Source organism: Falco peregrinus, chromosome 14, assembly GCF_023634155.1.
Source record: "Falco peregrinus isolate bFalPer1 chromosome 14, bFalPer1.pri, whole genome shotgun sequence".
Lineage (NCBI taxonomy): Eukaryota > Metazoa > Chordata > Aves > Falconiformes > Falconidae > Falco > Falco peregrinus.
In genome coordinates, this window is record NC_073734.1 from 22,228,904 (window position 1) to 22,245,084 (window position 16,181).

Sequence of the window (16,181 nt, forward strand, 5' to 3'; positions counted from 1 at the left end):
GAAATCATGAAAGCCACGAGTAACTGAATTTGGTTTGAACTCTGGAAATATCTGTTGAAGAAAAAGCCCTAACGTACAACAACATTTAGTTTCTTTATGTTTGTCAGAATTCACACTTTCAAATTTTTCCACTGAAAACCCAAGTATGCGAAACTACTTTCAAACATAAATGTAACATTTGAAATGAAGCCACAATAGGTAGAGCACCGTATATTCCAAATACTCAAAACCTGGAATGTACACATTTAAGCATCTGTTCTCAGTCTACATTCATTTACATAGCGGACATCTTGCTCTATAAATTAAAGCCCATTGTCCTTTAAGAACCCTAAAAGAAAAAGAAAAAATAAAACATACCACGCCTCACAGTTTTGCATTAACTGCTGCTATGCATTAAAAAGAATCCATCTGCCTCTTACCCTTCAGCAGTATCACCATTATCCAACTTAACAGAATTTTGAAGGACATACACTCAAAAATTGTCATCTTTTCACACATCACTAGAACAGTGGCTTGAGACCCACCAAGAGGATTTTTAAGTCAGGGCTTCTGAGTAGTACCAAAAGGGCAGATCCGGTATTTGTGTAAGTGCTGTTATCCACAGAACCAGCATATACCATATTCAGTTATCTTTCCCTTTAGCAAACATGTAACGACAAAACAAGATATAAATAAAGTATCTTCTGAGACGAAAGGCAGAAGACATGGCAAGACCCATTCCATGAATCCAAACTAGTGCTGCTGGAAAAAAATCCATGTTTGTACATGATGCTTTTTTTTTTTTTTTTTTTTTTTCCCATAATGTCCCTCTGGTAGACACCCACCTAGAGCACTGAATCAGTATATACTGACTGAAGTTACCTATAGCACATAGAATATTTGCTATCAGCCCAAAATGGTTTGTGGAACAGTTTTCCTTCAGGCTGCAACATAATGCTGTTTTAGTGAAAAATGTTCGTGCCTGTAACCAAAATAATTAGACACTGAAAAAGCATCTGACAAAGGCACCTGTCTCTCTCCTTTTGCAAGCAAGTCACCACACCTAGGTCAGCCTTTTGTACTAGAAATTTGCTCTCCGCAGACTTAAAACACTTAAGCCTTGAAGGTCAAAACACTGGCCCTACCTAAGGATCCCACCAAAAAGTGGCCAGGACCGAGAGCCCTCACCACCTTCGTCTGGCAGCCCCTTCACAGCCCCACTCACACCAGGGCTCTGTGCCTTCTCCCTTTCCAAACTCAAACCCTAACGCCTAGGCACTTAAATCACTGCTTTCAAATCAGGACATGCTTATGATATAAGAAGGAAGGCAAATCGTATATTACACTTTGATCTGCCCGTTAAATGTACAAAATTGAGCTTGCACACTTGTTCAGCAACCTCCAAAAGCACTCACTTGCTCAGTTTGATCCCCACTGATCATTACTCAGAGGTCCAAACACAGTATCAAGGAGAGGGACTGCATACTAACCTGGTACCCCTGGAAGAAACTGAGTATCTCCTTCATTCCTGTGTTATATGGCAAGCCCTGCATACGGACTAATGCTCCAGGCTGGGGCAGAATCGGAGTGTGGGTGGCAGTGGCAGCAGCAGCTACAGCTCCTGGAGGAGCTGCAATGTACCCCACCGTGGTGGGGGATACTGGAGGACTGAAAGAGAAGGAAGGGCAAAATGATTATGAAAACCAATAACTGGTTTTAGTACTCTGAATATGCAAAAGATGAAACGCAAAATTTAGATGAGAGAATAAGCCCGTAGAAAAACAAGCAGCCCTGATGTAGACTGCTTTACAGACTTTATTTCTCTTCAGCATCTGACAATTTATTTTCAGAGGAGGAAGGGAAAGGAAAACGACAACATTTGTAGTTGAAGACAAAGAATGGCACTTGTTATTTCACAGGGGAGGAGAAAAATAAGTAGCTACAGATGACTTGTTCTAAGATCATCAACAAAACCACGAAGCAGGGGGTGGGGGGTGGAATCACAGTATGGAAAAACAGGCAAGGGCCCAAATCTAGTACTTCTGAGGCACAAAACAGTGAGTAAAAAAAAGTAGCATCTCTGGTCAGGGCCTGTCACAATTCACCAGGTACTCAGGCCAGTGTGTCACAAGCCTAGGAACTGTCAATGAACAAGCTATTTCCTCACAGAGCCAAGTACCAGAGTTCAATGAGCCATGTTGATACCACGTATGAGAAGGGAAAAGGCAGAGATCATGTGCTTTGCTTACACACGTAAAGTGCTCTTTGGTCTCGCTGATATATCAAACCTAGTACACACCTATGACGAGGTTTTCAGTATGGGAACAGTACCGCACACACAAGACCAAACTAAGGGATGAGGATAGAGGCATGTATTGACACAGCTTCTCGTTTGGCCAAGAAATAGAACCACCCTGATGACATTACCCCAATGCCAAACACACTTGTTAAATATTAGACTAACATTATCGCCAGATTCAAACAGAACCTATAGAAAAGCTGAACTTCATTACACGGCCACAGAGAATGGGTTAAAATGGCTACTGCCTCTGCTGGTGACCACCAGCTTCCCAGGATCATTTTTACACCAGAAGTAGAAATTTAAAAGCTGTTCACAGATGACCCCACAGTTGCCTGCTCCACCGAGATGAAACGTCAAGAGAAGCAGCTAAGTCTGGTGGTTACCTGGGGTAGTAAGCTGTGTAATTCATATAGAGCTGAGCAGCCTGAGCTGGGTAGTAGGTAACAGTTGGTGGAGCAGCTGCAGAGGCCTGGGGAGTTCTGGTGGCTGGCAAGAGGGCTTGAGGCTGGTAAAGCGCTGCTTCTGCTGGAATCACAGCTGCTGTTTGGAAAGCAGCGTAAGCTGGTGGAGAAAGACCTAAAACCAAACCAGAACACAGCAAAAAAACACCCAATCAGAATGCAGTTCTCTGCTATAGGAAAGGAATTATTCACCCCAGCATGATTAATACCATCTGGACACGGTTAAGGAACACTTGTACAAAGACTGCTCTCTAGCCTTTCCCCTGGAGACCCCTGCTTTATCACCATGAATGACAACCAGGGCATTCAAAACAAGCAATTCTTAAGAGTTCACAACTTCTAGAACTGAGCAGCCTTGCCCATATGCAAATAGAAAGTAGGGAACTTCAGAGTTATTCAAAGAAAGCATAAAGCCATGTGCATAGAGAAAGCAGCACACCAACACATCCTGTGTTCTTTCTAACAGAAGTTGTACTCTGTGGGACAAAAGCATGGAAATGTCGGCTACATGTGGGCATCCGCAACTGCTGACCATCCGTCTTAATGTATAAGCCCTCATGCAGCTTTAAAAAGTATTTTTAGGATGTAGCAAATGGTAAAAAGAAAACCTCACTAGATCACTAGCATTTTGATGAACAAATATCTGGTTTGTATAGGAACATAAAGCTTGGCTTGGTGTGCAGTCGAACTGTTTTTAAATAATATTTGGCAGCTTTTTACTGTTTAGAAAATATGCATCGGTATCTGCTTAGTGTTTTCATAGTAATACTGGTTAGAATGGTACGGTAAAGTTCCATTATAAGTCCACAATAAGGTTCACTGCAATCTTAAATAAAATAAAAATATAAAAATCCATCCAACTTCGCTTCTCTGTGGTCTATTAACATATCATTCCTATGGGTGTTTTCCTTCAAAAATAAGCCCAAAGAGTACCTTCTCAATGCTCTAAGGCAAGATAGCAAGAGCACTCATCGACAGCTAGGAATATAGAATTTGTCCCCCTTTTAAATCCCTCTAATTCCAAGTAGGTTTCGCTACAGGCAAGTCTACCGCAGAGCTCAGAAGAACAGTACACCCGTAAAAAGCAGTGTGCAACAATTTCACTGGCAAGGCCTTGCTGCCCTGTACTCACCACCGAAAATACAATAAAAATGCCTCTGATCAGTCCCATCATTGCCCAAAGGGAACAATTCCAATCTCAGCATGTATACAGATGGATGATTATTGATCATGGCAAAACCCAAGTCAAAAGGTGAAAGGCCACAAAGCTTCAGCACCTACCACATATCAGCCTTTAGCAGCAGAGAGCAGAAGAATTGGAGACTTACATGGTAACTTACATGGCGGTGGGGATAAGCCACTACGATTTAAAGTGCCACCCATTAAAACAAAGTTCATCTCCTCTCCCGAACACTGGAATACTTCCACATAACGGTCCTTCATCATTTTTTTGTGACATTTTTGAGCCACCATAAAGGCTTTGTCAGCAGATTTCATTTGGATAAAAGCATCACCTGATGGTCGTCCCTGGGGGGAGGGGAAATCATCATAATTCAGTCTGTTACTAACATACCCAGAGCACAAGAAATGCAGGAAATACTAAGATCAAACGCCTACCGAAAGTCTGTATTGTTCTTCCTCATCTGGCACCTATGACTAATAACTCACAATTATTTTTAAGAGCAGAAAGGCAAGACTCACGTAACCGGTACCCAATTGACACACTGCTTCCATCTTTTGCAGAAAGAAACAGAGAATAATTTAATGGAAACAAAGGTTGGAGGCCTCTAATCCAAACGCTGTTCAAAGCAGGGCTAACTTTCAAGTTTTATCAGGTCACTCATAGCCTTCTCCACTTGAAATCTGAGCATCTCCAGGGGTTCCTGATTCCACAGCATCTCTGGACACCCAACTCAGGTGCTTAACTAATTTCTCATTGTGGTTTTGGTTTTTTTTCCCTTTTCACCCAATTGGAATTTTCCTTGATGCAGTTTATTAACACTGTATCTTATTCTTTTGCTGTGAAGCCCTAGGAAGAGTCTGGCTTTCCCTTCCCTGTAACTACTTTCAGATAATAGTACAACAGCATAAAGCTCTAGACATGCTTTAGTAAAGTCCATAGCTACATTATAAATTGATTTCCAGGTCTGATTTTCTGCAACTGGAGAGATGTTTTTGTGTGTATTATACTGTGAAAGTATGTGCATATTTAATATGGAATATTAAAAAATTTCTTAACAAAAAGGCAAAGCAAATATAGTAGATATGTCTTTTTTTTCTTTAATACCTCAATATTTCTGTGGCTATTAGAGTTTATTTTTAACACAAGACAACAGGGAAAAGATATCTCTATGATTATGTCATTAACATATATCCAAAACACAACTTTAAACTATCAGCTTCCTTTAAAGTCTGAGAAGTCTTTAATCAAGTTAGAAGTTAGGAAAAACTGTATTTCCCACAAATACCACTCAAACAACACAGCTACCATCACGCAGAAACCCTGAAGCTGACAGAGCAGCTAGGCCATCTAACATGAGACATTTCCATCTTTTGTATTTCCAGCACTCGGCTGAAATACACGGGACTATTTAAGACAGGCTAAAGCTATCATTAGAAGAACAAGTTTCATCCTCCCATCTTATTTATACAACTATAGAAAGAAAAGCAAGTGTGTATGTAAAAGGAGAAGAGAAATGAAGACAGACAAAACAGAGCACAGTATCTTCTCAAGGTTATGGAAGACCTAAAGCACAGCCAAGAACAGCCAAGCTACCCTGACTTCTACCCCTGTTCAGTACCTGGGAAGTTAGCCCTGCAAAACGCTGTTACCTGCTGATTAAGGACCATGTGAACTCCATGGGGCTTGATATCACCTGTGGCGTCCCCCATAAATTCCAGGATGTCATCGATGCCCGCAGTGTAAGGAAGGCCTCTGAGCCGTACACAGTCACGTATGCTGCCCGTGGCAATGGTGTATGGCGGGGGTATGACAGGAATGATGGGAGTTGGGAGAGTGGGAATAAGAGGTGTTGACATATATCGATTAAGTACCTGTTGGCAAAAAAACCCACATTGATAGAGATCTACATGTCATCTGGCTGGGCACAAATCAGTTCTCACAGTACTATTTCACACATTTAAACAAATTCACTTCCAGAATCGGGGGAGGGGGGAAAACCCAAACACCCACCCACAACCTTCTTAAACCAAATTATTGTGGATAGTTTCCTGTTGGGCAATTGAAAGTTTCAAACTCCAAAGGGAAGAGGGGAAATGTAACAAATTTAATTTGCTAAAGCCTAGTAACAGATCCTTCTAATCTCATTAAAAAGACGTTAAGAGCAGATTACGGTTCATTTTAGAATATCCCAAAAGGGAACACTGGAAAACCCACCATTTGTGCTAATAAACCTGCATTGTCACATACGGTTCTTACTAAAATTCAGGTAAATTAAACCCAGTCATTTCAAAAGACCTGAAATAACTAAATAAGTAAAAACACTAGCTCTAATTCCTTCATAAAACCTCATTGTTTTAAGTGAGGGTGCTTGTTTTTTTTAACCTGACGGCTCATCTCTAAGTACAGGGGTTTGGGCAGGGGGCGGAGGGGCAAGGAAAAAAACATGTTTAAAAAAAAAAAAAAAAGACCTATAGGAGATCTTGATCTCAACATTCTATTTTCTCTTGACTCGTTCCCAAATGCCAAAGGGAACATAAGTTGCTGTTTGGGCCTACTGCTGAAAAACATATCTAGCAATGATTATCAGAAATAAACAGACACATTCCACTGAAAGAGGTACCAAAAAAAAGGTTATGAACTTTAGTTTTGTCAATAATGATGCAGCCTAGAGAGCCTGTCTCAACAGAAGCCTTTTTTTAAGAATCTGCTTGTGGCACATTTCAGGCCAGAAATCTTCTCCCTCCCTTGTGTATAGAATATTGCAATTACTTTGTACTAACACAAAGTAGAGGAGAGATGGCTTTACCTCTTCTTTACTCAAACAAGCAACCTGTAATAGCCTAAAAAAATCATCTCTTGCTCAAGCAGCAAAAAAAACCCAGGGTGGTCACCCTGGACTGCCATCACAGAGGAAGAAGTAATGACATATTGGTAGAATATAAGTTTTATCCAGGTCTCCCTAACAAAAGTGAGGGCAAAGACTTGGTCATTGTGACAGAGTGGTTTTGATCCTTAGAGGATTTAGTCTCATTCTCTCGAGAGAGGGGTGGGTGGGTGTGAAACAAAGGAAAAACAATACCTCACCACACCATTTCACTTAGTTTTCATGATACACACCTCAGATCCTTGGCTGTTCTGATCTCTGTATACAGTACTAAGGGTAAACGGCAGGTCTACAGGTCTGGATATTCCTTCCCTTGCCCCATCCCTTCTGTGGAATAGGCTTCTCATGTGACATAGGTTGGTTGAAACAGTAACTGTATTAAGTTTTTGTAGCCAGAATCTCCTAACTGTTCCCTTTGGCATTATCAGTGTAGAAATAGTCTGTGTCATGCAGAAAAATGCAGCATGCGATGTTTCTCACAGGCTTGAGTTGCTGGTGCCAAAATAAAATGGTTTTACCAGATTAAGGTGGTGATGATAGAAACTGGTAAAGGACAGGGGGGAAGTGAATTATATTGTCTTATGAAAACAAGTATTTCACTTCCTTTCACCAAAAGGTCAGATACGTCCTGGTAATTCTCAGTTTCCAAGGGAACAGCTGCAGGAAAAGTTGATTTAATGCGTCCAGATTTGGATTTCATATTAGAAATGCTGTACATGGAGATCAGAATTTAAAGACAATACTGCAGATTTTCAAGAATCATTACTACAATACTATCAATCTAGTATATTTTTGGGATTCTTTTTGTGATTTCAGTCAGCCTTTAAGAAGTAGAAGGAAATTATCCAAGGCTTTTTACTTTACAATCTGAGGGATGTTTAAAAAGCCACCAAAAAACTGTGGCAGGAAAAAAAAAACAAAAAAAAAACCCACAAAAGCAATGCTGCGCAATTTTCCATGCCAATCAGGAAGCACATACTGCCCTTTCTAGAACGTAGTATCTTCACTACAATAGATTTTCATGGTTGTCTACAACATATTTGCATGCAATTGTCAGAAGAAACGTTTTAACTGTTAAGTCTGGAGTCTCACATCCAATAGTTACAACCTGTTGGACTTCTGCTGCCGTGCTCCTGAAGAGTTCAATGTAACGTTTTCCAAGTATTTCTTTGTGCTTTTTAAGTGCATTCTGTGCATATTCTTCACAGGAAAATAACACAAATGCGTCTCCTGTGGGTCTGCCATCTGGGTACTTGACAAAAAGAAGTCCCTCTTTCCCTCCTGTGACTGGGCATTCTGGCCCCAGAAACCCTAAGACATCCTCCTGAGTAGCAGTGAATGGAAGGCCTCGCATCCGGATGATAACTTGATTCTCCTTAGATAAGAACTGGGCCACTTCATTGGAGGTGCCTAGTAGAAAGATAACAGCACATGGTCATGCTGGTCAGTTGATTCCACAGGACACAGAAGCAGCAAAGCATTAAGCAGCAATACAGGAGGCAATTAGCCAACAACAAACCCACGGAAGACCCCGAGACATTACTAACTCCCAGCAATCTATTTTGAAGTGAAAATCCCTTACCCTGAAAGTGTTTCATATTTTAACGAATCTGGAACAAAGATGAGATCAATGTGAACTTATACAAAGCACACAGATGCTCCCACTGCAAAGACTCATCTTCCTCCCAAACAGCAAGACCTGTCTGTGAACATCAGTCCAAATGCTCACAGCTCAAATTCAACCATGTGAAACCAGAACTTGACAGGGTTAAGTATTCTTGGAAAGCAAAACAGGAAAAGCTACTTCATTAACCATTTGTGTCCTCAGTCAAGGAGGAAAAAAAAATACCACCCATACCAGAACTAGAACACCCCTATGAATTTAAGTAACCACACTGAACCCAGCATCACTTACCTCCTGCAATTTTTAAGAATTCTTCCCCAGTTGCTTTGTAAACCTTAAAGAGAAAAAGAAAAAACACACGTGAAAATTACAACATTCAACTCACGCACTCTTCCATATGTAAGACGTTTGTATTTTGAGCAAAACAGAACTGCAGTTTATTCTCATTTAAAACTGCAGTCTAAAATATTCAAGTTGCTCTGCAAATAATTTATTTTAAGTCACTACATTTTACCTCAATGTATCTGCTGCCCATGTGATGCTTATGTCTTTCCAGTGCAAGATCTCTCTGTTCAGAACTGACAAACCGAACTAATGCTTCCCCATTTCTTCTTCCTTGAGCGTTCAGACAAAGAGCCACACCACCTCTGGAAGGTGAAGCCAACAAAAATAAACTTAGTTTGAATCTTTAATACATTTAATAAACAATTCCATAAGAGTAGTAGATAAAGCAGACTTTAATACGGAGTTTACAGATTGTAAAAGAAAACTGCTACTATCCACAACTTGATTTCATTTTTAATGTAACACAACTATACTTCAGAATCCAGTTTAGTGACATCTTGGCTCTCATGCCGTTCACCACTTTCTCAACTTCCTTGCAGATGTAAATTTGCAAGCCCTTCCTAACACCTCAGAGATACAAACTTGAATTTCCGCATACCTCTAAAAAATAATTAAAAAAAAGTATTTCTTAGTGTTGAGAATCTGAAAATATATATTAAGTGACAGGTATGCTGAATTAAACTCACTTTCTCTATATATACACACATTTCTATACAGGTGCTCACACATCAGTCATATGAAAATTTCTTCCAAACAGCACTTGGAGACCTGATTAGGGGGTAAAACAATACTGAAGAGTTGGCACAAAATGTAATCTTCTGTTAAATTTTGGACTCTGCCTTGATTAATGCAGTAGGAGTTTCTCCCTTTAGGTACTAGCAATAAATGAATGTACATCTGGTTTCAATTGCCAAGTCTCTTTTCTTCTTCACACACTCCAAAACTCTTCCTTGCACACCCAAGGCTGGCAAACCTGTTCAGTTATGACCCCAGAGTGGGAAGGGGCCTGGGTGGGGGAAACCAGTAGAAGCAAGGACTCTAGTTCAGGGTGTGGCAGATGAGCATTAATAAATAAATTAATTAAATGAATTCACTATTAAAGATGAAGTGATAAAACAAGGCAAATTCTTATTGTCTTACTTGGCAATATTGAGTCCTTTGAAAAATCGAGCAATATCTTGGTCTGAAGACTGCCATGGCAAGCCTCTGGCACGTATTACTGTCTCGCTGTCCACTGTTTCAGATTTACTACTGCATAGAAAAAAAGAAAAAAAAAAAGAAAAAAAGTCAAAGTAACTTTAATCTAGGTTTTCCATTATCTTACCAAATATCAGTTTGCAACTAATTTAACTTTTAAACCAGGACTATATTTGCTGTTGAGATTCTTCTAATCCCGTTACTCATTTCAATAAAGAAAGGAAAGATAATGGGGATAATCCTTTTAAATATACAACACCTAAGATGCACTATGTTGTCACCACATTGCAATTCCTTAAAAAAAAAAAAAAAAAAAAAAAGGAAGACTGTCTCAAAGTGAAGTAATAAGGAACCAACTTAATTTTATTTGAAAATTCTAACAAGCCAACATAGAGGATTACAAAGGACTCCTAGATACGAATACGTATTACTTGGATGTTTCATTCTCCAGTTACTGCAACGTAGTTGAAAACAAAGAACCATGCTGTTCCTTCTCCCCCTAAGCCCGCTAGGCAATACAGTGCGTTAGCCCACTTTTCAGAAGCACCACCAGTTCAGCTGCATGTCGGGTGCACCAGCCGTTACCCCTGTTGACTTAGGGAAAGTTCACAAATATTTCTTCACCACTGGGCAAGATAAGTCAGCCTCGCTGCCATGCAAAACAGAAGCTAGAGAACAAAGAGCGTTTAACTTCCACTGACTTTAAAGAGCCAGACTAAAGTACATTATTCAACATCCCAGCCGCAGCCTGTCCACACTAGACCACTGCTGCTGTTCTCAGGAACCGACCTACTGTCACAGGGACTGCGGGGAGGCAGTCACAACCTTTCCTTGCTGCAGACAAGACTCATCTTTTGTTGTAAACAGCAGCAACAAGGGCACTTACCAAGGACCTGTTTCGTACTTGTATTTCACAGTTTCAGGCTCAGTAAATACATGATCTACAAGAAAACAGGAAGTTTAAATATAACCAGGGTCAGAGATTAGTTAAGAATGACAGTACCACTGCCAATTCTTACAGAAAAGAAAGATTTCTGCGTTCTGTATGAATAGTTCACTTACCACAGCTTTCAGACAGCATGCTGAAAATGATAGCCACCATGGTTTTCACTTGCCACACACCAAAGTCCTCCTCTGTTTCATCTGTCCCCAAGCCTAGATCTAAACAGGCAGTCACAGAAAATAACAGACTTGCACAATCATTTGTAAACAAGTCATAAGGCTTTCCTGATATTAACACGGAACTGGTAATCAAATTTATTGGTCTTAGCAGGGACACATGACCATTAGACATTTGTTACTCTGCTCATAAACTGGTTAATATTCACTTTAACAGTCAACAGCCTAAAAACTATTGATAGCTTACATCATTTCAGAGTTAACAGTTTGGAGAAGAAAAAAAAAAAAAAAAAAAAAAAGAAAGCTGAGTAAATCCCTATCACTTCAAACATAACTGAACTTTAACCACATTCAGCTGAGCCACAACAAGTCTCCTAAAATTTAGATGTAGGGTGCTGGGGTTTTGTGGTGGTTTGCTTTTTTTTTTTTTGTTTGGTTTTGTTTTAAACTCAGTTCAGTCAGGATTATACAAGAGAACTATGACTACCTACGAACAGCAGAAACTTGCAGGCCAAGTGGTGCTGAAAGGGCCCACTGATAGCTAAGGCTTTCCTTTAAGATCAAGTATCAGGGCAAGTGATGTCTTTCTTTAGTGGATTTACTAAACATGGTTTAGAACTCAGCGTTAGACTCAAATTGAGGAGGGGGAAAGAATTATTACAAGCAGAGCCGCTCCCCCCAACACACGCTTCAGCAAACATTCCTTCCATTTTACCTGTGAGTTTTGATAACACATGTCTTCCTTTAGAAGACTAAAACCTGTAACATCCAGAGATAAAACCTAAGGAAGCTTAATTGATTTTGGTGTAAAAACTGCAGCAAAAGGATACATTCTGCCATGGTCTTGATAGTCTGATCTTTCACGGTGGCTGAACTAGGGTAGCAAGTGTGAAATTCTTTGCGCAGATCGTAAAAGGAATAGAAGCAGTCTGACAGCAAGAAGTTCTACAACGAAGGCAAAAAGTTTGTTTTGTACACACACCATTCCTTTAAATTCCCATTAATATTTTTGGACTGAATGAGGCAGTCTCAAAAATCACATAGTTGCATGTCATCAGCTTGTCTATGATAGACCAGTTTAGTTCCTCTGTAACACAGTTCAAATTCCATAGCCTTACAGAATTAGATCTCTAGATGAGCAAAACCAAATAGCTTCTGAGGGGCAGACCTGTGCAAAACAGCTAGAGAAGGCAGCTGGGGGGGGGGGGGGGGGGATGGAGAGAGAAAGAAAAAAAAGAGGGGGGCATGGAATTACCTAGGTTTTGCTGCTTTAGAAATGTCCCCACTTAGGATACTGTATTTTCTCTTTTGTGGCTACATTGGAAAGCATAATTGTACCAAAACATGATAACAAAGTTTAAATAAATATTGTTACAGTGTACAAACTGTTGTGCATTGGATAAGAACTTCAATTATATAACATCATTAAACAAACATTTAAACATTCACTAGCACCTTGGCTTATTTTTTTCAATGAATAAACCAAATAATTCTAGTTTAATTCACTACTATTTCTCTCAAGCTCTCCAACTGCTTTACTATATAAAAGTTTGTCTTCTGTCTAGCCAAACAGCACCCACCTTTGTAAATAAAGAATTGAGAAAAGTCACAAGATAATGCTTCTCAGAATGGTAGAAATAGCAAGAGCTAAGGTCTGAGGCTTAGTAACATTTAATGTGCAGGGAGAAATAAACTTTGCAAGTGAAAAAGTATTGAAGGAGAAAAAAAGAAAAAAGACAAAGAAATGCATTAAGAGATTCAACACTATCAGATCCATTCCTTCATCTGGCATAGGCAGTTATTTCTACCACAACATGACAGTGTTTGTTTTGGTTTAATCCATATGTTTCAAGAATTTAAAGAATTACCCACCAAGGGGAAAAAAAAAAAAAAAGTGTATCATCATGTTTGAATGTTAAATTTATTCGTGTTTCCTTACTTGCTTCATCCCTTCATAAACATGCGCTTTTCATAAAAAGGCAGTGTTATGTTTTAACAGAACACAAATGCCAAGAAATATTTGTAGAAATTCAGCATGAACCAATAGCCTTATATAGGTAAAAAAAAAAAAAGTACAACTGATCAGTCAACTCCTTCCATATCAGCAGCTCCCATTCCTGCGCGGCTCCTGCAGACCCCGCTAAGAGGCTAACTCAACCCTGCCAAGGCGAGACCCTTCTCCCTGCGCAAGGGAGCCTGCCCTTGCAGGAACTTAAGGAGTGGAAACTGCTGCTTTGTGTGGGAGTAGCAAATAAGCTGCAGCACCGCTTCCTGCTGAAGAAATGCAGATGGGGAACCACTGCCATCCCCCAGGACAAGTCACTGCCTGTGTTTTTACTCTGTACAGGACATTGACACACGGCTCCTACCAATTTCAGATCTTGGTAAAAACCCACGGCTCTGCACAGAACCTGTGTGTGATTTAACTCAAGCCTAAACAAAGCAATAGCTCTCCATCACCTCTGCTGAGGTTAGATCTCTACCTTTGCTTTCATTTCTTGAGACAAAGAATTCAGAAGACTTGTATTGTTCCCATCTCTATCCTGTCTTTCCTAATTTTCCTCTTCATTATGCTAATCAGGGAGTCCTCAAGTGCTCTAGCTGACTTCCCAGAGCAAGTGCCAAGAACTACTCCTCTATTACTCAGGGTTGAGACAGGGAGATCATCTTAAATATTGTTGGAGCACTGTAGTTCCCAAGGTTGACTCAAACTCACAGAAGCTACTTTCTTTGACATCCTTAAAACACAGTAAGTACTGCCCTTCTGCATCAGTTCTGATCTCATACCTTCTTAGATGTTTCTGGGTGGAGGACTTGTCTAATGAGTAACTGGCCATCACTGCAGAGTGTGTAAGAGCTCCTTCCAAGTACTTTCAAATCACTGGATACCAGCTGACTAAACTGAAAAATAAAAGTGATACATTTCATTGTACCGAATGATACAGATAATTTCATAAAGCAAGCACTTACCATTATTGCAATGCGTTGTTTGTTGGTTTGGTTTTTGGTTTTTTGGGGGGTTTTGGGGGTTTTTTTTGGCGGGGTGGGGAGCAGCAGGAGGAGGGTGTAGATAAAATAATTCAGCGCTTTGTAACAGCTTTTGAAAAAACATGGTGGAGAACAGATTTGGGCTCCTGATAAAGGTAGGCAAATAAACTATATGCATTTGCAGAATAGAAAATGAGAACACCAGCAGTATGGTGAACGCTATGGCAGAATTATCAGTTCATATGAATGGTCATGGTATTAAAATGGTAATGCTCAAAATCTGAACTCACTAGAATAAAAGCTATGAAATATTTTGAAAGAAAAAACCTTTCAAGATCAATCACAACACTGATTTTGCAATAACCAAAGTCAAAGGTGCCATAGGTGAAAAAAGGCTATGTCCTTTATTTTTTAAATTTGAACTTCAAAAATAAAAAAGCTACCCATGAGGATTTACTAATGTTTCAGAGGTTATATGCCAAGAAAAGCCAAACAAATTCTGGTTTATACCTTCAAAAGTGAAATTATAATCAAGTCAGATCCAAGCCAATGAAAGTTCTTGGTAGAGATGCAGTGTTACAAACACTAGGTAAAACAAAATTATTCCCTAGCTGTAGAATGGATAACCCTCAACAGTAAATAATTCTCAAGAGGAAAGGGCTCCATCTGTCTTGTTCAACATTAGTTATGTATGTTCCTTATACAAGTTTCTAGCCTTTTATTACTCCATACCGGTGTTAAATTCCTCGCTCATAATAGTCAGCTAACGTATTGTAGTACCTACATGTATCAAATCAGTAAACAGTAGCTTGTTAGCTAAATTTCAGGGGGACAAATAATTATTTTAAGGTTCATCCTTGGTGCTAATCCCTCCCAGGAAAGCATCACACCTCACAAACAAAACAATAATTAACATCAGGATGCAGCAGCCATCCACTGCTCTCAGCAAGAGCTTACAACTCCAAAACAACCACCCTCAAGAGCAAATTACAAGTTGACTTGAAGCTCAGACAACATCTTGATGCCGTCTTTTAACCTGTGTATGGGGGAAAAAGAAGAGAGGGTCGGTTTGTTTAATCAACATGTGTGACACATTACATAGTTACATCTCTGCTCAGGAAAGATGATGTTCTAATGATCTGATCCTGCAGTTACGTGGTGTTTGCTGCGTGAACAAATGTTGCAGCATCTGTGCTCCAAAGGTAAGGCTCCACGAGGGAGAAATCGCTTATTGAACATGATTTAGTAGGAACAGAGACACGACTACCCAGGCTTTATTTCAACCTACCTGCTCAAATTCAGTTCAGGCCCTTTTCTAGGCTTGGACAGCTAACCAGCATCCCACTACCATTTTGGGCTCAGAAATGCTGTAATGATGGCTACTACGTATCAAGACAGAGAACTGAGGGGCAGAGCTGGGTAAGGAGAGGCACGTACATCAGCATCTATGTGCAAGTTGATTAATTTGCAGATATTTATATACACAGATATAAATATATCTATAAATAACTTCTTTTTAATAGCAAACAGAAGATGTTTGAACCTTCAAGAAGGGTGAAATATCCCCCCCCAAAAAAACCCTTTACAAAGTAGATCTTTGCACACCACCAAAATACACAAAAACACACACACACACCCCCCAAAAAAAAACCCCAACCAACAAAACACAAAAAAAAATGCAAAACAACCCAAACTCTTGCAGATTCAGAAAGCCAGTTTCCTCCTGACTGCTAGTTCAGGCTGTGTTCCTACTACAAGTTGAAATCTTGAAGAACCTGAGGCTATAAAACAAGTCATTATTTAAGGATGATTTAAAGTCAGAAAAATGAGATGTGAGAGTGCTCAAAATACCTCAGCTGATGTGTAAACACCAGAAAAAGAAGAAAATTCCCGAGGACTCAGAAGGAACCACTTCAGAAATGAAGTTCTGGGGACTGCCAGAGTCACAAACCAACAACAAATACTCTCACCACAATAACAGACACGAGGAGAACTGACTTCTTACTAAATGCAGCACCTTGTTACTTTCTGTTTTAACTTTTGGGCACAGTAAAGAGCAAATATTTGTAAAAAGGAATTGGAAATGATGATAGGAATTA

The 16,181-nt window shown here is 39.8% G+C and overlaps 1 protein-coding gene across 5 annotated transcripts in view; it reads right to left on the reverse strand.

The window, feature by feature from the left end:
* ESRP2 (epithelial splicing regulatory protein 2) overlaps positions 1–16,181 on the reverse strand; it is a 59,782-nt gene that overhangs the window by 12,046 nt on the left and 31,555 nt on the right. For all 5 annotated transcript variants that reach the window (XM_055818679.1, XM_027781097.2, XM_027781094.2 and 2 more), the window contains 12 exons: positions 13,882–13,995; positions 11,925–12,039; positions 11,038–11,136; positions 10,862–10,916; positions 9,919–10,029; positions 8,948–9,080; positions 8,725–8,767; positions 7,918–8,219; positions 5,575–5,796; positions 4,071–4,269; positions 2,665–2,857; positions 1,470–1,647 (listed from right to left, as the gene is read on the reverse strand). In XM_055818679.1, the coding sequence (XP_055674654.1) occupies positions 1,470–1,647; positions 2,665–2,857; positions 4,071–4,269; positions 5,575–5,796; positions 7,918–8,219; positions 8,725–8,767; positions 8,948–9,080; positions 9,919–10,029; positions 10,862–10,916; positions 11,038–11,136; positions 11,925–12,039; positions 13,882–13,995 (1,764 nt within the window). The remainder of the gene's footprint in view (positions 1–1,469; positions 1,648–2,664; positions 2,858–4,070; positions 4,270–5,574; positions 5,797–7,917; positions 8,220–8,724; positions 8,768–8,947; positions 9,081–9,918; positions 10,030–10,861; positions 10,917–11,037; positions 11,137–11,924; positions 12,040–13,881; positions 13,996–16,181) is intronic.